This window comes from Myotis lucifugus, unplaced genomic scaffold, assembly GCF_000147115.1.
Source record: "Myotis lucifugus unplaced genomic scaffold, Myoluc2.0 scaffold_780, whole genome shotgun sequence".
Classification (NCBI taxonomy): Eukaryota; Metazoa; Chordata; class Mammalia; order Chiroptera; family Vespertilionidae; genus Myotis; species Myotis lucifugus.
The window spans coordinates 106,252-124,523 of record NW_005871828.1 but is presented as its reverse complement, the minus strand read 5'-3'; the positions used below and the strand labels follow the sequence as shown (position 1 = coordinate 124,523).

The window sequence follows — 18,272 nt, the reverse complement described above, 5'->3', positions numbered from 1 at the left end:
GCTCCAGGGAGGTCGTGGTGCCACCAGGGCTGACCTGCAACTGGCACTTTGGCCACCCATAGCCACAGCCCCACAGGAAGGAATAAGGAACATGGGGACAGTGGGTGGGGCCGCAGCTATGCCGAGGGAGGAGCAGCAGGGCCAGCACTTTGCTTCCTCGTGGGCTCCGGGTGGTGGCAACCCAACTGGCCCACGCCTGGGAGGGGGCCGTGCACTGTCAGTGTCCAGGGTTAGCAGTTCTGGACACCTGGTGACGTTTTTATTAATAAAGAGAAACACGTTTATGCTTTCAAATACCATACTATCCCCAATTTTAGTCAATTTGTAAATTATAAATTATATTATTTGTGCTATAGTTTGTGGCATAAATCTTACTAGAAGCATCGACCCTATTAAAACAAAAGCATGTAAGAGCTATGGGTTTCCCACAGGGCACTGCACAGCCTGTAAACCTTTTCCTTAAACAACAGAATGTTTCTGACAAACTGTCCTCTCTCCCATGAAACTTTTCTTGAAGAGAGATGTGCGTTTTAACCATAGTGTGGGGCAGGTGCAGAGCAAACCTGCTCATCACCATCTCAGGAGGGGGGGACGGCTGGTGGTTATTCTGGCTGAAGCACTCCGGGAGGCCCAAGCTGAGCGGACAGTTGTGTGCCCCAGGCCTCCCAGGCCATTGCTGGGCCTCACTGAGAGGGTCTCCTCCACAGAAAAAGTCACACCAGATGCTGGATGCACAGACCCCCAGCATGCCCTGAGGGAAGTGTAAAATGCCCTTAAAATGTTCATATTTAGTATTCCTGAAACACGCTGTCATGGACCCCTGTACTTCCAAGCCATCTTGGTGCATCCTCAAACGCTTAGTTCTTGAACCTCGTCTGTTCACAGATATGATTGAATTTCCTGCAGGGGGAAAGCAGTCAGATTACACACAAAGGCACCAGAGAATTATTCAAAGAAGCCAATTCTGAAATTGCCCGCTGGACGATCACATGAGAAATTGTGTGCATGGGGGGCTCACAGCAGCATACGTTTAATACTATCACAGAAACTAACCAAAGGAAGCTTTCTTTTCTCCTTTTTAAACTTTAAAATAGAAATTGAAATTTTAGGTAATTTTCTTGGAGAAGAGACTCAAAGCTGCGTGTCCTCAGCATCCCCATGACACTGATGGACACACCTACAGTTTAAAAGTGGAGGTGAGCTTAGCCCTAGCCCGTATGGCTCAGTGGAAAGAGCATCGGCCTGCGGAATGAAGGGTCCCAGGTTTGATTCCGGTCAAAGGCACATGCCTGGGATGCAGGCTCAATTCCCAGCGTGGGGCATGTGGGAGGCAGCTGATCAATGAGTCTCTCTCATCGTTGATGTTTCTATCTTTCTCTCCTTTTCCCTTCCTCTCTGAAATTAAAAAACATATATTAAAAAAGAAAAAAGTGGAGGTGAGCTTATTCCTTTAAGAGCCTCTAGGAAACATCTGATGAGTGACCAATTTAGAGCGAACATAGTCACCTGCTCACAACACCAGCGACAGAACCCAGTGTGCAATGGCACACACATGAGCCCGTGGCTTGGGAAGGATGGTCTCAGTGACCATGGCCACTGACCTGGAAATGAGTCGGCTGGGAATGACGGCTGTGCTTACAGGGCTGGAATGTGGAGAACATTTCAATGCAAGTGTTTCATTTAATGAGATAACAGGAGAGCACAGTTCCCAAATGACAACCCTACTTTGTATACTGCGTAACTGAAGTAGTATATTTATAAGGAGACTAGAGGCCTGGTGCACCAATTCGTGCATGGGTGGGGTCCGGTTGGCCTGCCCCAATCCGGGCTGATTGGGGCCGATTGGACCAGGCAAGCCGGGGGGAGGGGCCGCGGGTGTCTGGCCGGCCCCGCCCCCTGGTTGAATTCCTGGTACAACTCCTGGTCGAGGGGATAATTTGCATATTAGCCTTTTATTACATAGAATTATATAGGATACTAGCTGACTAGTTCACAAACATCCCTAAAAGCTGAGATAGCAACTTGTCCAAACACTTGAAAACTTCAGTTGGGAGAACAAGGTCTGCCTCCCTTAGGACTGTCAGCCCCCTCCAGCCGTGAGGACCCGAGCGGACACTGCCCCGCCAGGCGCACAGCAGCACTCACATGGCGTGGTGGGCCTTCACCTGAGTGCGGCAGTTGCGACCCCAATAGCAGTCGGGACGGGAAGTCACAGCCACTAGGAGAGAAAACCACAGTGTGTAACGTGCCCCACACACACTCAGCCTGGGGGTTCACCTGGAGCTCAGGGGCAGCACTCTGCTTGCGCATTCCACTGGTTTCCTCTCCCTGTTCCAGGAAAGGGCAAAATGCTCCCTGAAAACCCACGCAGGAAACGAGGGCACTCCAGCGGTCTCCAGGGTGTTTTGTGCATCTTGTTTTAGAAACCCACACCACAGCCAACGCCAGGGCCTGAGCTAACACCAGACGGGCGATGGCCCTGACACAGCACGGCACTCAGGCAGCCTCTGCCAAGAATACCAACAAAGCCAGACAGAGTTTCTATCTATTATGCCAGAGGGTAGAAGCCACAGAAAACAGAAGTGAGATGGGTGGGGAGGGGGTTCCTTACCTGGCAACTCAGAGGCCGGAATGTTCTGCCGATACTGGTAGGCCAGCTCCCGGAAGCTTCGCAGGCCGCAGCAGTAGCACAGCACGGTGCTGCCCGTGACTCTGTAATCTGGAATAACACAGCCTCATGCGGGCATGGCCAGACACCAGGAGCATCAGTGTCCACAACAGCAGGACATACGTGGCCATGCAAACGAGTGGGGAACTAGCGTGCTGATCCATAAAAGGGGAGACAGCTAGACGTTTGGGAAATAAGAACAAAACCCATCCAGATGCCAATGTAATTCCTTACTGCAAAACAAGTCCACTGGGATTAAAAATTTAAATATTTTTTTAAATCCAAAAAAGTACTGAGAAGAATAAATATAACTTTTCTCTTGAGCTACTTCTAAGTATGCCACCAAAACCACACGCACATAAGAAAGGGCCTGTAACTTGAGTGCCCACAGCAAACATCACAAAGGAAACCGTGCAAGGAAGGTGAGAGCCAGGGACCATGGACAGCACCAATGTTCTCCAGAGGAGCTTACCAGACAGTAGGAACACACCCCTCTGCAGAGCCACCAGGCTCTCAGTCAGCACATTCTTCCACGTCAAACCCCTGGCTGCCAGGTAGTTCTGTGATGGCAAAACAAGGGGAACAGGAAAAACAGGAGCTTGGACAAGAGAGTAAATGGTTGTAAAGGCCCTCAAAGGTGGGCAAATAAAGCCAAAGGAACTGTGGCAGGTCTTTGTAGAGGGCAGCCGCCGTCTTTCTGGGGCCTGCTTCCAATATGGCATCATGCCCATAAACCAGTGCACAGGATGCGTGTCCAGATGTTCCTTCAAAGCCTCAGCAGGCAGCCGGCGCCCAAACCGCCAGTGCAGTCACACACACTCTATCCTCTGCAGGGCGTGCCGAGCACAGGAGTGTGAGCCGCCAACCTTGGCCAGAGCCACTGCAGGGTAGCAACCAGCCCATGAGCAGGGGACCAGGAAGCTGAGGGTCTGGGTCTGCACTCTGCCCTTCACACGCGGAGCTGCTCGGCTCCTGACATGCAAACCCACATGAAGGGCCACGTGCACATCCACCCAGGACAGAGGTGCTCAGGGGCGTGCGTGCAGGTGAGAAGGTCGCAGTCCTAGGGGATGCTGCAGGGAAATGGGGTGAAGCTAAGTCCGTGGCGAGGGACTGATGTGCACACTGCAATTCCAAGAGCCGGGCTTGCCTCCTGTGAGCAGGAGTGGAGCCATGGAAGCAGTTGCTGTGGAGTCATGGCATGATGGGCAGGAAGGACACGCCTGGTTTTTGGAATATGGGGGAACAGACATATACCAACAGGGTGTTGAGAGTCAGAAAACGCAGTTATTGCGGTAACTGAGACAGTTCTGGGGAGGCCTCCTCGGCCCTGGCCTGACCCACGTACCTTCAGGATGTCGGACTCGTAGTTGTTGTTGTTCAGCACCCCGTCCAGACACCTGTCGCCCAGGTGGAGTTCTGTCGGGTGGAGGGAAGCAATGTTACCCATTTTATAGACGTTTCACCCGACAGCTAAGATAACCACGTTTCCTTCACCACAGAGTCTACAGAGAACAAAAAGCTCCACAACAAAATATAACTTTACACCGAGAACACGTGCAATGACTTCCGTTCCCTCCCTCCGGACATGCCAGCTCTCCAAGTCCCTCAGCGCCTGGGCTGCCGTCACAGGTCTGAAGGCTGTAGCCAGGCTGTGCCTCTTCAGGGGTGGGGGTCCTTGTGCATACACAAGCTTCCTGGCTTTGAACTCAGGATCCCCCGAATTCTCCTGTTATTGCTTGATGCTAAGCTAATACTTTTTAATGGCAAACCCAGGCAGCGTTCAGGAAAAGGTAATTAATTTGTGGTGACCTACAGTGGCTTTCTCCTCCTCTGGCACACAACAGGCCAGGCCACCCTGTCCCGCCCTCACGTGCACCAAGAGAACATGGGGGCTGAAGCGACAGCTGAGAGCAGCGTTACCACAGAAGGGGGCCAGGCAGCCGAGGCAGCCGGTCCGGGCGCAGCCCCAGTACAGGTGACAGAAAGGCTGCAGGCAGACGGCACCTGTGGGAACAGCACAGTCACCAGGCAGGACACCTCAGGGAGGAACCAAGGCAAAGGGCCATCAAGTAAACAACAAACTCGACATCACAGCAACCCCCAAACTCTACATCAAAGCGTCGTATTTATCTACCAGATGTAAGTGACGCTGACAGAATGACTGTGGCCCTGATGGGGGACAGAAGTATGAGGCAGACTCCAGAAAGAGAACCGAACACGGAAACGCGGTGTGTGGTGGGAACGGCCTCACCAGTGTGGGAAAGGCCGCACAGGGACAGGACTTTGCAATGGAACACAGAACTGCGTGCTCACTTCCCACCACACACAAGCGTCAATCATGCTTGGAATCCTGAGCCTGAAGGACACACAGGCAAGGCTTTGCGGTGGGAGGTCACTCAGACAAACACGCACACACCCCGTCCGTACTCACACTGCTGGGGGGCGACGCGGGGGTCCCGCTCACGCTCTGCCCTCCGGTCGGGCATGGGCTGGAAGCAGCAGGTGCAGATGGCGTGGCTTCCTTGCAGGGTGCACACGTAATCCTGGGCTGCAGGACAGACAGGATGTTCAAGCCGGGGTGTCGGGACACAGGCAGGGGGAGCTGATCAGAAAACATCTAGAGGGGTGGCTACAAAGTGCACACGAGGACAGACAGACCTACACGAACACCCAGGGAGAAGTCAGACCTATTCTCAACAGCAACTGACAGTCTACCACTGAAACGAAGGAGTCTAAATAGACTGAAAACAGCCAAAGTTATCGTTTGGTTCAGTGGCTATTCCAAGATTTCAAAGATCATGAAGGTTTTCTGCCATTTCCTCTAAAGAAAGGTCAACCTACAGAGCACACACCATAAAACAATAAAGTGGGTTTTATATTTAATCTCAGCATCCTCCAAATAAACAAACAACAGGCCTGGCAGCAAAACGGCTGACCCGCACAGACACTGTGTGCACGTGCCCAGCCGGCCATGCAGCGCCACGGGATCTGAGCACGCACACTTGCTCCAGGCCCTGTCCCGATGGGGACTTCCGTCTTCATTTTGTCACCTGGTGAGTGGCAGACAGCAGGTAACCGAGCACTGCACTGTCCATCCCTGTGCACGTGGCCTACCCTACGGGAAGTCACCGAGAGCCACGGCATGGCATTGTGGCAGCTGGTTAAGAATGTGGCTCTGGCCCTAACCGGTTTGGCTCAGTGGATAGAGCATTGGTCTGCGGACTGAAGGGTCCCAGGTTTGATTCCGGTCAAGGGCATGTACTTTGGTTGTGGGTGCATCCCCAGTAGGGGTGTGCAGGAGGCAGCTGATCAATGTTTCTCATCAATGTTTCTAACTCTCTATCCCTCTCCCTTTCTCTTTGTAAAAAATCAATAAAATATTTTTTTTTTTTAAAAGAGAGAATGTGGGTCTGGCCCTGGCCAGTGTTGTTCAGTTGTTGGAGTGTCTACACTCCAAAGGGTTGCAGGTTCAATCCCTGGCCGTTTGGGGTCACAACCCACAGATTCCTTGTGTCCACGCTCCCTTTCTGGGTGCCCTGGGCCCCTCCACTGGAACCAGGCAGTGGGCAGACAGGGCTCAGGGTGGCTCTGGGAACACCACGGCCCATTGCTGGGAAGAGGCCAGTCTCTCACTGGAAGGGCCCATGTGTGATCCCCATTTGGCTTTGGCAAGCTACACTGGGAACACCAGCTGTCAAGCAGTGGCTGTGGGGGGCGAGTGTGAGAATTAGGACTGAATCCCCAGGAGTGTCCAGGAGCAGAGGCCCAAAACAGGTATGAGAAGCAGCAAGCTACTGCTATGAGAGGGGTGGGACCACCAGAAGCAGAGGACAGGAGAGCAGAGAGGAATCAGCAGAAATGCAGCCGCATCCCAAGTGGTCGTAGCAGAGCCACAGCACAGAGGGCACGGCTGTCTCACCTGTCGTGACGCTGGCAGAGGTCGATGGTGTGTCGCCAGAGGCCTGCGGTGGCCCCTGCTCGCTGCCTGGCCCTGAGCAGAGCAGGGGCGGCCCCATCTGCCTTCGGTACTCAGGGCACTGTCTGCACACGATGCACGGCTGGCTGCAAGGGGAGCACACAGACCTGAACTTGGGCTAGGGAACAGCCGCGCTCAGGGGTGGGGGAGGTGGTGATGGAAAAGGCCAGATCCCCGGGCCTGGCAGTGCCCTCCCTGTTCGTGGGCCTCATCACCACCTCAGGCTCAGCCCTGTAGCATCTGCTATGGCCCAGTGAGTCTCCGTGGTGAGCACCCCACTGTCCTTTCTCACCCCAGAGCAGCAGCAATCAGAAGGCTCTCTGCCACCTCCCAGCTCCCTTTCCTATACGGTTTCCAGAGCCCCTGCCCCTCAGCTGCTCCTGGGTCCTGAGGCATCGTTGGCCCACCCCTAGCTTTGCAAGATGTCCCAGGGGCACAGCCACTCGGTCCCCACAGGGAACAGGACGCGCTCTCCAAGGTTCGATGCTGGGCGAGCTGGGTACCGCATTCAGAGGCGCTCTCAGGCCCCCCAGGGTACGCAGGACTGTCACCTGGCCACCCAGGAAATGTCTGCACATCGTGAAAATCAGAGCAAAGGCACCATGGGTGAGCACTGTGTCCTCAGGAGCCTTCCCCGTGGCCAGCAGGAGCCCTGCACCACCTGCAGTGCAGCTGAGCTTCCACACGGCGGGCAGTGAGAACCACCCACGAATGACGCACAGGGACCCCTGATCTCAGCCTGAAAACGCCTCCCTGGGCTGCACCAATGGTGGGAACCAGCGAGGGAAGAATGGGTCAGACCCGACTAGAAAAAACACAAGCCTTGAGAAGAGGCTCAACCTCGTTCACTGGGAGCACCCCCCCAGGACCTCTCCGTGGGGCATTTGAGGACACCCCTGTCAGAGCCCAGCGAGGCCCCTCCCGCTCAGACTCGAGCCTAACTGGACCCCTTCCACCTGCTCCTCTCCAGGAAATGACTGGACACAAGCACGAAACTACAAGGGCAGGAACCACTGCAGCACTGCTCCTGCGTCAGAACATCACAGGACCACACAGTCGGGGGCACGGTCAAGTCACTCCTAGTCACTTCTAAGTGCAGCCCATCCTACTTTGCTAAGAAAGTGTTCGTGACACACATATGAATGGCCAGATGGATAAACAAGGTGTTTGCACTAAAGTAATTTTTGGTTTTCTTTTTGCTTGATTGTTATTTGTGTGAAAAGAAATAATGAAAAAAAATTGGGGTGGTATTGCTGTCTTTTTAACTACCATGACCTGATGTAAAAATTCAGACCCTGACCTTCTGAGCCAGGAGCCTCAGCGTCCTACAGCAGGTAAAACACAGTCTCCCAGAATGGCATCCTCCTGCCTGGCCAGGTGGCTCAGCTGGCTGGGTGTCATCTGATGCACCAACAGGCCGCCGGTTCAATTCCTAGTCGGGGCCAGGCCTGGGCTGTGGGCTCAATCCCGTGGGGGACTTGAACGAAGCAGCTGATCCATGTTTCTCCCTCTCCCCTCTTCTCTCTCTAAAAGCAATACACTTTTCTTTAAAAGAACAAAAACCAAAACTGCAACCTCTCGGCCAGAGACCGTGGCGATTCTGCATTAACATCCTGACAAATGATAAACCTTGGAATGTATGCTGTAGACTTCATGGTCCTGGCCAAGCTACAGAGACGTGTGCTTCCGTGGGACAGGAACATGTTCAACCCGACTGTCACGGCAGGTGAGCCAATGTGTGAGGAGAAGCCAGCGACTGGAAGGGTAGGGCCACTGTGGCCATCATCTCACAGAGCTCAACCATGCCGTACACTTTAAACGTACAGAGTGCTACACGTCAATCACATCTCAATAAGCTGGAAACAGGTACAGGCAAGCCACAACCAAACAGAATGCTCCATGTATACTTGGGAAAAGGAAGGTGCTGAAGGAGGCGGGGCAGCCGATGCCCCTCCCAGTCACGGAGCCGGAGCTGCTCTCAGTGCCCGCCACTCCCTGCCACACTCAAGCCGGGAAGTCACTATCCAAAGTCCCAGGCAGGAAGCGAGCCAGAACAGCAGGGAGATGACCGCTCAGGGCAGAGCCCGCCCCACTCCCTGCCAGGTGCAGGCTCACCTAACATCCGAGGATTCGCTGTCCACATCTGACAGGTCCAGCAGGTCCTCCGAACTGCCCTCCTCGTCTGAGAAAGACCTCCTGACTTTGGGCTGCAGCATGTCCTGAGTGATCTTGTTCCTGGTGGCCATGCTCCGCACATCTTCCTCACTGCGACTCTTGTCTGGAATTCAAAGGACACAGCTCTGCTGGCAGGCGGGCCCTGGGGACACACCCTGGTCTCCGGGAGCTGGCGGCTGCCCCACTTGCCTGGGTGCTGGAGAAGGTAGGCCTCCACCAGGTTGTTGAGGATGTGGTTTTTACAGATCCGCTCGACCGGGCAGCGGCACGTGGGGCACAGCGTGGAGCGCTCCATCCAGCCCGAGTAGCAGGCCGCACAGAAGGTGTGCATGCAGGGCTGCAGGCTGAGCATGAGGACAGGTCTTCAGACGCCTGCAGAGCACTTGCAGGTGGAGCGCCTGCCCACCCCCACAACAGCCCCGTCCCCAGGGCACAGCCTGCCGGGAGCATCAGAAGCTGGGATGCCCGGTCACGCACGCTGCCTCTTTCCCCAGAGGAGGAGGTGGCCTTGCTCAGGCTGAGGGTCAGTACAGAACAGAAAAGCGAGCACACCCCCGGCCCCCGGGCTCTCGCCTCAGCAGGGCCTGGAGCCTGTGCTGCATGCTGCCCACAGCTGGCAGATCTGCATCCTGTTAGTGACTGGGATTGCGCCTGACTCCCACAGACCACCTGAGAAACGGTCCCCCCGTGAAAACAGTGTTCAACCTAAGCTACTCTCACTCGGTCCTTGTTAATGAAAGAAACGAGAGGGCCCTGACTGGTTTGGCTCAGTGGATAGAGCGTCGGCCTGCGGACTGAAGGGTCCCAGGTTCAATTCCAGTCAAGGGCATGTACCTTGGTTGCGGGCACATCCCCAGTACAGGGTGTGCAGGAGGCAGCTGATCGATGTTTCTCTCATCGATGTTTCTAACTCTCTATCCCTCTCCCTTCCTCTCTGTAAAAAATCAATAAAATATATTTTTTTAAAAAAAGAAAGAAAGAAAGAAACGAGAGGCCGTGTGGCTGTTCTGATCCAGGGGGTTCCGAGAGCACACAGTGACTTCAGGAACTGGAGGCTTGGAGACACCAGGTACAAAGGTCTGCGTTTAAGCGGAAACTCAGACAAGTTAACTCTTCCCTGAAGCAAAGCAAGGAGCGAGGGTTCTCCGGAAGCCACGCCTGGGACCTTCCTTCTATGTTAGCTATACGTTTCCTTAGCCAGGTACAGTTCGCCTGGTCTACATCTGAGGTGGACAACCACTTAGGTAGACATGACCGTGTCAGCCAAGGCCACCGCCACATTAGTCTGTAGCCTTGGCCACTGGGGCCAGGTTTTCAGCTTGTTGCCGTGGACCCGACCCCAAATGCGACCCAGGGCTTGCTTCCTCCTCGGCCCAGCCCCACGTGTGCACACCTCACGCAGTCATGCAGCAGGTCCTGGCAGATGATGCACGTGAGCGTCTCCTCCATCTTGTCAGGCTTCTCGGCCGCAGCTCTGACCTCCTCGAGGGCGCTGTGGGTGTCCTTACCCTGGTCAGAGACCAGCAAATGCAGTTTCAGGTTGGGCTCCCCATCTGCAAAAGAAAGGGACACACTGTGACCGTCACAGCAAGGAGGAAACAGGCGTGCTCTTGTTTTACGAGTGTTAACCTGCAGGCAGAACAGTCCTTGCCAGCGTTTGAAGGGCATTTTTAACCAGGCCCTTACGTCTCACATTGCAGTACACTCAAGTTTTGCTTTAGAAGAACAGTTCATGACATGACATAAAGATGTTCAGGAGACATGGCTAAGAGTGAAGGCCCAACTGTCCAGCAGCAGCTGTGTCCACTATCATTTCTATATAAACAAACCATGAGACTCTGACCTCCTCTCATTCTCTTCGTAATGGGCTCCAGGCCCTCCGGATCCTGCGGTTCCGATGGAGGAAGGGATGCTCCTTCTCTGGGGACAACTGACGGGATGCTGGAGGGCTCCTCACTTGTCACAGGTGCACCACATCCTTTTGGGGAGACGCTGGCACCTCTGGCAGCTGTGGAGAGACAAGTAGGAAACATTCTGATCCACCCCCTCGGAATGTCACTGTGCTCATGGAGCTGGGCACACAGCACATCCGCAGGGAGAAACGCAGACATCTGTGACGGTGATCAGCCTTGGACGTTTCGTCTCACCAGGGCCAATCCTCACGCTAGACACCACGTAACCCACACTGCTGACACAGGCTCACGTAGAGACCTTGCAGAAGAGGGTGTAAGAGGAAGACCAGGCAAGTAGGGATGGAGTGAGAACTGTTTCCCAAGGTGACAAAGAAAACAGGGAGAAAGCTGACTCCTGGGGAAAGTACTGTCTTCAAAAGAAAGAAGCAGAGTCATAAATTGAAATGAATTTGACAGAAAGGTAAAAAATCTTTCCAATAACCTTTATCTAGTAAAGACCTCGTTTATGGTATTACATTACAATACAGATCTAGTCTGTAATATTCAAATGGTTAAGTGTTATTTGGGGGAAAAATGGGCCTATTGCAGCTGAAAGAAAAAAGTTAGAATTGTTTTGGGAACCAATTATCTTGTGCACCAAGGGAAGGAAAGGGGCAGCTCCCGGGCCGGTCCTGGCTCCGATTCTCACTCGGGCCTCCATGCTCAGTCGGGCTTCTCACTCAAGAAGGAAGACTATGATGATGCTCATGGTGAGAATTAACAGAAGTGCTTGGCACCCACCCCACATTTAGCAGGAGCCTTGAAGTATTTACTGCAGTTACTTTGCTAGTATACGCTTAGGTACTGAAATAAGAAAATTTCCCCAAGTTTACACAATTCCATCTGAACAATTTGCTTACAGAAAAGCTAATTCTAAAGATCATGTGGAAGAAAACACGGAAGAATAGCTACAAATATTAATATGTATAGTGTGGTGCAATGTAGGAAATCAATGTAATAACACATCACACTGCAGCGAGATAGTCCGCATTGCCTCTAGAAACCAGGGAGGTAAGGAATTCGTGTCAGGACCAAAATAAGTAAAACTGGTTTGAAATAACATGCTGCTCGAGAAGAGTCTTGGAAACACGATGCTCATCGAAAGGAACCAGAAACAAAGGCCATAGTGTGGGGTCCTGTTGACGTGAACCGTCCAGAGGCAAATCCAGAGACCCATGCGGACGAGCGGTTGCCAGGGGATTGATGGTATGTGAACTGTATCCCAACAGAACTGCACAAAGCACCATGGCACCACAGTCTCTGACCTCAGCATTTCTCCTGGGGCTGGAACAAGAATATTTCTTGCCCAGAAACGTTACTGCCAAGAGCCTGGTGCCTGCTGCCCCTCAGAGTTCCTCAGTGGCCGTATCTGTCTCAGAACAACATCAGCCAGGATGAGTAAACAGAACCAAGACCCCCGTCTCACCAGGGCTGGAGGCTGGCACTTGCCCTGCGGGGGGCTCCATGGAAGAGGCAAAGGCTGCAGGGAAGAGGTCCGACGTGGACGTCGATGGCTGTGGTTCCTCAAAGAACGCCTGAGTGGTGGGCGCCGGCGGCAGGCCCTGGGGCTGGGCCCCTCGCCCTGCACCTGAGGTATCTTTGGTCGCGTGGAACAGGTTTTCCTTTTTGGCTTCTGTAAGCACAAGAGCAGCAGCAGGAGGCGTCAGGGCTCGCAGCACCGCTGCTGTCCAGGCCAGCAGGTGGAGCGGCTCCTCACACGCCAGCCCCCTGCTGTGATCGCACTCACCCGAGGATTCCTGTGCCACGCCTTGCTTTTCCTGTAGCGCCTCGTAGCGGTACGCCACGTCTGGAAGGAATCAGCCGGTCAGAGCAGGGTCGGCCGTGCACCAAGCCAAGCTCATTCTTCTCTTCTCTTCCCTCCAGACACTTTGTCCTGCTGACCATCTGACTATTCGGCCACTAACAACGTTCACCAGTTACAGGGTTTACAAAGCAAATGACCCAAAACATCTGAACCAACTTTAAGCCTCAGGAGAACATGTCTGGAGTCAGGAGGCCGACAAAGGGAGGCATGGCACTGGCCGAGCCAAGAATCTCTGCCTTCCTGTCCCTTCTGTGTGGCCAGGGGCCGGCCCTTCTCTCTGTTTCGGGAAAAACCTTCGAAAGATTCCTCCCCTCTCCTTGCCCAATATCATGCTTCCTCCACAGACACAGACGCTCCGAGCTGAAAAAGCCTAGTGGAGCCGTCGGAGCGCTGCTCTCTCCTGTAGTCTCCAAAATCTCCACCCGGGGCCTCCACCCCCTGCTCTTGGGTCTCATTCCCCCAAGGCAGATTTCCTTTATTCTGCACCTAACCCAGCCCCACTCCCTTCTCCGTGGCTGCCACGGAGGTTCACGGTCATGACCACGCTGGTCTGTTTTGAAGAAGGCCAGGGGCTCAGACGGCAAGGTCAACTCTCCCAATCTTGAACAGACACTACCCTCACCAAGAACCTCCATAAACAGGAAAGAGCTAACGCGAACGTTCCTACAGGAAAAGTCTGCTTCAACAGACTCTCCGCGAAGCATCCCGGCTACGGCAGGACGTCCCCCGGCACAGCATGCAGGTGTCCACCCAGCGGGCTCCCTCTTACTGTGCTCCGGCTCATTCTTCCTGTGCACCACGTAGATGACATCGCCCGTCTGCAAAGGACAGGTCTGCTTCTTCACCACCTTCAGCGCGTTGATCACCGTGCCATTGGTGCTGCGGAGACAGCGAGGTGCAATTCATCCTGCCTAACATCACTGGACGCTGAACATCTCCTGTTCTACCACCATAAGGAAGCAGGTCATCCTACCCGGGATACGTGCACCCCTATGCTCACTGCAGCAGCATTCACAACAGCCACGATGTGCAAGTGCCCCACGTGCCATCGACAGATGATGGGATAAAGAACTAGTGGTGTGTGTACAATGGAATGTGCCTTGGCTGCAAAATAGAATGAAACATTGCCATTTGCAACAACGCGGATGGACCTGTGCTGAGTGAAGTAAGTCAGACAGAGAAAGACAAATACCATGATCTCACTTACAGGCAGAATCTAAAAAACAAAACAGAACAGAGTTACTAGAGTGAATTCCCTCAAGGAAAATGTCCCCTTACTGCAGCCCAACCAGCAGCCAGTCAGTCTGGTCAAGTGTTTAGGTCTCTGCTGCTCAGGGCCTCTTTTCCTCCACTTGCCTCCTGGGGGAGCCTGGACGTGCGCCAGCAGCTCTGGGCTTTGATTTCCAGTTTCCCACCTGCCTGTGCCCTTAGCTCTGTCCACAGACCAGCCCCTCCCTCCAGCAGCCACGACCTAAGTCAGCTCATTAGCGGGCTGTCTACTGGAGAAGGCGGGGCCCTGCAGTCTGGGTCACTCTATGCGGTCAGGACACACTGCTGGTGGGAGAGGGCCAGTTGGCAGGGACAGACGGACAGGAAGCGCTTCCCCGAGGACTCCTGAGTGCAGACCTGACAGGAGAGAAGGCCGCACCACAAGCCATACAGCAGACAGTGCGGGCTGTGTGGTCACGCAGTCTCCATCCCCATTACTCAGCTCTGCCACTGCTGTGTGAAAACAGCCACAGACAGCACGTCCCAGGAAAACTTCCCTTAGAAAACCTGGCGGCACAGTCACAAAACCGCCAGCGCCTCCACTGCTGAGCTTCTCCTCATGCTGCACGCTCAGCTCTCCCTAAGCAAACCACCTGCTTTCACTCTGCTGCTTACCCCCCTGGTAGGACGACATCCCACCGCTCTCAGGCTACAGCATGGCCATCGGGCCTTCCTACTCTCATCTCAGGTCCAGATCTGCACCCCCCACTCACTCGGACTGTGCAGAGCACCCCCGGTCCCTCCAGACCTCACCAAGGAACGCAGCGGCTCTGAGAGCTGGAAAAGGCAGGGAAGGGATTCTCCCCTGGAACCGGCAGGAGCCAGCCCTGCCTACACCTTGACTGTAGTCCAGTCAGACCGGAGTTGAACTCGGACTCCAGAACTACAAGATCATGGATCTGTGCTGCTCTAAGCCACTAAGTTTATAGTCATTTGTTACATCAGCCACAGGAAGCTAATACCTCACACAGCCCGTGCAGGAGAGCCAGGACCGATGCAGGCGGGTGGCTGTGGAGGCAGCATGGTCACTGTGATGAGACGCAGAAGCCCACCTGCCCCTAGGACCAGAGGGACAAGAGTGCCAGGCTTCCCAATGAAAGCCAGTTCCTAGTCTTTTGTCCCTGAAACCGTCAGTTACCAAGGAAGCGCACTTCCTGAGACCCTGAGGCCTGGCCAACCACCACGGTAAAGAACACCAACCCTCGTTCCCTCTCCAGTCACTGGCTTCCAGTCGGGTTCCGGAAGCTACGAGACGAAAAGGAACAGCAGCTCAGAAAGAGCTTACCTGGTATCTTCCAGCAGCACCTGACCAGATTTCTCGTCCCAAATAATTTTACAGTGATCTCCAGAGACCAGCTTGTTGCCAGGAAACGAAAGGTCGCAACCTAAAACACAGAAGGAGCCCCCTCAATATGGCTGTGGGTGCCCTGCGCAATACTGCGCTTTGCTGAACCAGAGAGCAGGTTTGCATGTGGGTGGAAATCAGGGCCCACGGTGTACGCACTTCAGGAGACAACGCCCAATCAGGAAGCTGCAAAGAAGAAGTTCCCAAGGATTGAAGTGTTAATCTCCAATGCAGAGGGAGGGACGTGTCCTGGACCCCCCCCACTGTCCATTAGGGGACAGGACACCCTATCAACACCTCCAGTGAAACAGCAACAGCTTCTGGGTGAGAGTTTTACAACACGCACATATGTAGCTGGCCTGATATTAAAAAATACCAAGGGGTTTAGTTATGTAATTCTTCAGTATTCTAACTTAGTCTTTAATTTCTTCTCTGCGTAACCTAAGTTTCACAAACCATGCAAAAGTGAAGCAATGGCAAAGGGTCACATAAGATATGACTGAGAAAATGACCATAGGCACACATACATGTTTAAGAAAATTAAAAACAGTCCTAGCTAGTGCGGCTCAGTGGACAGAGCGTCAGCCTGCGAACTGAAGGGTTCTGAGTTTGATTCCAATCAAGGGCACATGCCCAGGTTGTGGACTCATCCCCACTAGGGGGCATGCAGGAAGCAGCCGATCAATGGATCAATGATTCTAACACTCTCCTCCCTTCCTTTCTGAAATAAAAAAATATATATATTTAAAGAAAAGGAAATTAAAAACAGAAGGGATGCAGCTATAGCTAAACACAACCCCTCGATCCTCATTAAATGCAAAATGAAAAATCCTCAAATGCTTTGTTCTGTCCTTAAATCTAAAGAATAAAAGCTTCCAGTACAGCAACTTTAGATGTTGCTGGAAAGGTTAATACATTCACTAGAAGGACTTCTATTAGGAAGCAGATTAACTCAACAACACGTTTTTGCTCCTTGTATTAACATGTAAAGTGACTCTGTGATACTGCGTTATAATAACAATGGCTCACATTCAGTGCCAGCTTTAAGGCAGGCCCCTCCAAAGCGCCCCACACCGGCGATCTCATCTAACCTCTGCGGGGACTGTGAAGTGGGCGGGCAGGGAAGGCATAGCAAAATGGGGGGGGGGGTGCCAGGCGGAACCTCGGCAGTTTCTCTCCAGGGCTCTGGTCTTCGCCAAACTTCCAATAACATCAATTAAGACAATTAGTTTGTCTTTCAAAAGTTTCTAATGACATGTAGGCACTTCCAAAGTTGTAAAAAAATTAATTTGATCCTGGGATTTAAGACGACCAAAAAGAACCCCACAAAACAACCCAAAACAAAAACAGCTGCGCGTCCATCGTGAGGGATAAAATGAAACCAAAAACACATGCTTTTAAACAGTAGTCTTTCTCATTCCCTCTATACAGTCAGAGCGATCATTTCTTTTCAGGCAAACTAAGTGTTTGTGTTTTGTTTTGCTTTCTGCCTGATCAGTGCATTTCTCGAGTCAATGACGCGATGGATGGTGGGCAGGCCCGCAGGACAGGAAGCGGGCGGGCCGGGCACCTTCTCTGTCGGCAGCTGCGGGACTGGGGCTTCCCCGGTCCCTGGACCAACACGTGCTTCAGGGGCCTGGGGCACCGGGGGAAGCCCAAGTCCGGCGCGGGGGCTTGAGCTCTTTCTGAGAAGGAGGCCCGCAGCGACCCCCTCCCTGCAGCGCTGCCTCAGCCGCGTCTCACCCGCGCGGTCCATTTCCACGTTATCCCCGGCTGTTCTCTGGCTCCGGGGACTCCGGGACCCTCGGGTTGAGCGCGCTGTTTAAACCCGAGCTCTGCCTTTCCGGCCGCCGCCCCCACCGGTGCCTCAGCACCGAAGGTCGGACGGGTGCTTCCCGGGCAGTAATAGTAACGGGGCTGGGCAACTGCACGCGGGGACGAGTCGATCCGCCTTCCCCCCACGAAGGCGTCCCCGGGTTAAAGCAATTCGGCGGAAGCACTTCGGGAGTGGGCGGCCGGCGCCCCAAGTAGAGAAAATAAAATGGGCGGCTTCTCACGGGAAAAAAGCTGGTCCCGCACGGCGCCCCGCCCAGGGCCTCCCGGCTCCCGCCCCCGCGCACCGTCCCCACGCCGGACCCGGGTCCCCGTTCTCCGACCCCACCCCGGCCCCTCGCCCCAACCCCGGCTCCCATCCCCGCCCTCCGACCCACCCCGATCCCCACCCCGGCCCTCGGCCCCACCCCGGTCTCCGGTCCCCAGCTCCCGTCCCCACCCCGGTGCCCGGCCCCGGCCAGCACCTCTCTTCCGCCCGAAGGTCCACTCCCGTTTCCGCAGGAGAACGTGCGGCTCGCCCTCCTCGGCGCCCAGGCGGAGGAGCCGCCCCCACGGCTGCTGCGGAGGCGGCTGCTCGCCTTCCCCCGGCTGCTCCATCCGATTCACATCTGTCGAGACTCCCACCCGGAAACGTCGGGACGGGCGGCTGCCCGCGGCTCCGCCCCGTGGCCTCCGGGCCGGGCCTCAGCGCCTCCGCCGCGCCGCCTCCCGCGAGCCGCCCGCCCGGCTTAGCCCCCGCCCCGCGCCGAACCCGGAACCGGCCGCGCCGCCGCCGCTGTCAACAGACATCGCGGATTCCTCAGCTGATCCGCGGGGCGGGGCCCGCGGCTGCCATTGGCTGGGCGAAGGGCCCCCGAGCGCGGCGGGCTAGAGTGGACGCGGGGGGCGCGTGCGCACACTGGAGGCTGAGGTCCAGGACGCCATCTTTGGTGCTGGCCGGAAGGTCTGCGTCTTCGCGGACCTCGGCTGTCGCCGCCGTCCGTGCGTGTTAAGTCAGGGCAAAAGGCGGAGTCACTTGCCAATGGAGCACCGACTGGAATGCTCGAGCCGTGCGGGAAGCGCAGAGACGCACACAGACCCAGCAGTTCAGACTCCGCGCGAGAGTCTGTTAAGACGTGAGGTGCATTGCTACCCCATCAGTGTTATTTCAGGCTGATATGATCTACTCTTACGGGGTAATGGGGAAAAACGTTTACTTCCACAGGGAATGAGCCCTTCGTTTTGTT

General features: G+C 54.6%; 1 protein-coding gene across 3 annotated transcripts; it reads right to left on the bottom strand.

The window, feature by feature from the left end:
• Window positions 1-284: 284 nt before the first annotated feature.
• On the bottom strand, window positions 285-17,764 carry CHFR (checkpoint with forkhead and ring finger domains). Of its 3 annotated transcripts, none has more exons than XM_023747017.1 (18): window positions 17,511-17,764; window positions 15,154-15,253; window positions 13,369-13,478; window positions 12,522-12,581; window positions 12,201-12,407; window positions 10,666-10,830; window positions 10,216-10,375; window positions 9,012-9,166; window positions 8,763-8,925; window positions 6,591-6,733; window positions 5,103-5,219; window positions 4,592-4,675; window positions 4,017-4,087; window positions 3,141-3,228; window positions 2,612-2,719; window positions 2,146-2,218; window positions 1,602-1,643; window positions 285-900 (listed from the first exon to the last, which is right to left on the bottom strand). In XM_023747017.1, exons 1-18 carry the CDS (start codon window positions 17,641-17,643, stop codon window positions 858-860), a joined length of 2,022 nt encoding a protein of 673 aa, XP_023602785.1. In that variant the 5' UTR covers window positions 17,644-17,764; the 3' UTR covers window positions 285-857. The 3 variants fall into 3 exon arrangements, with proteins under 3 accessions (XP_023602785.1, XP_023602786.1, XP_006106252.1); XM_023747018.1 differs by lacking the exon at window positions 17,511-17,764 and adding an exon at window positions 16,957-17,118; XM_006106190.3 differs by lacking the exon at window positions 1,602-1,643 and having other exon boundaries at window positions 17,511-17,763.
• Between the last annotated feature and the right edge of the window lie 508 nt (window positions 17,765-18,272).

What these genes read in the sequence shown, in the direction of transcription:
- CHFR (XM_023747017.1), bottom strand. Translation starts at nt 17,643, where the DNA reads ATGGAGCAGCCGGGGGAAGGCGAGCAGCCGCCTCCGCAGCAGCCGTGG. An exon ending in CGTGGCACAGGAATCCTCGG is followed by an intron (nt 12,408 to 12,521) that starts GTGAGTGCGATC and finishes TTGTGCTTACAG; the next exon opens with AAGCCAAAAAGGAAAACCTG. An exon ending in AGCGAATCCTCGGATGTTAG is followed by an intron (nt 6,734 to 8,762) that starts GTGAGCCTGCAC and finishes CTCCCCTTGCAG; the next exon opens with CCAGCCGTGCATCGTGTGCA.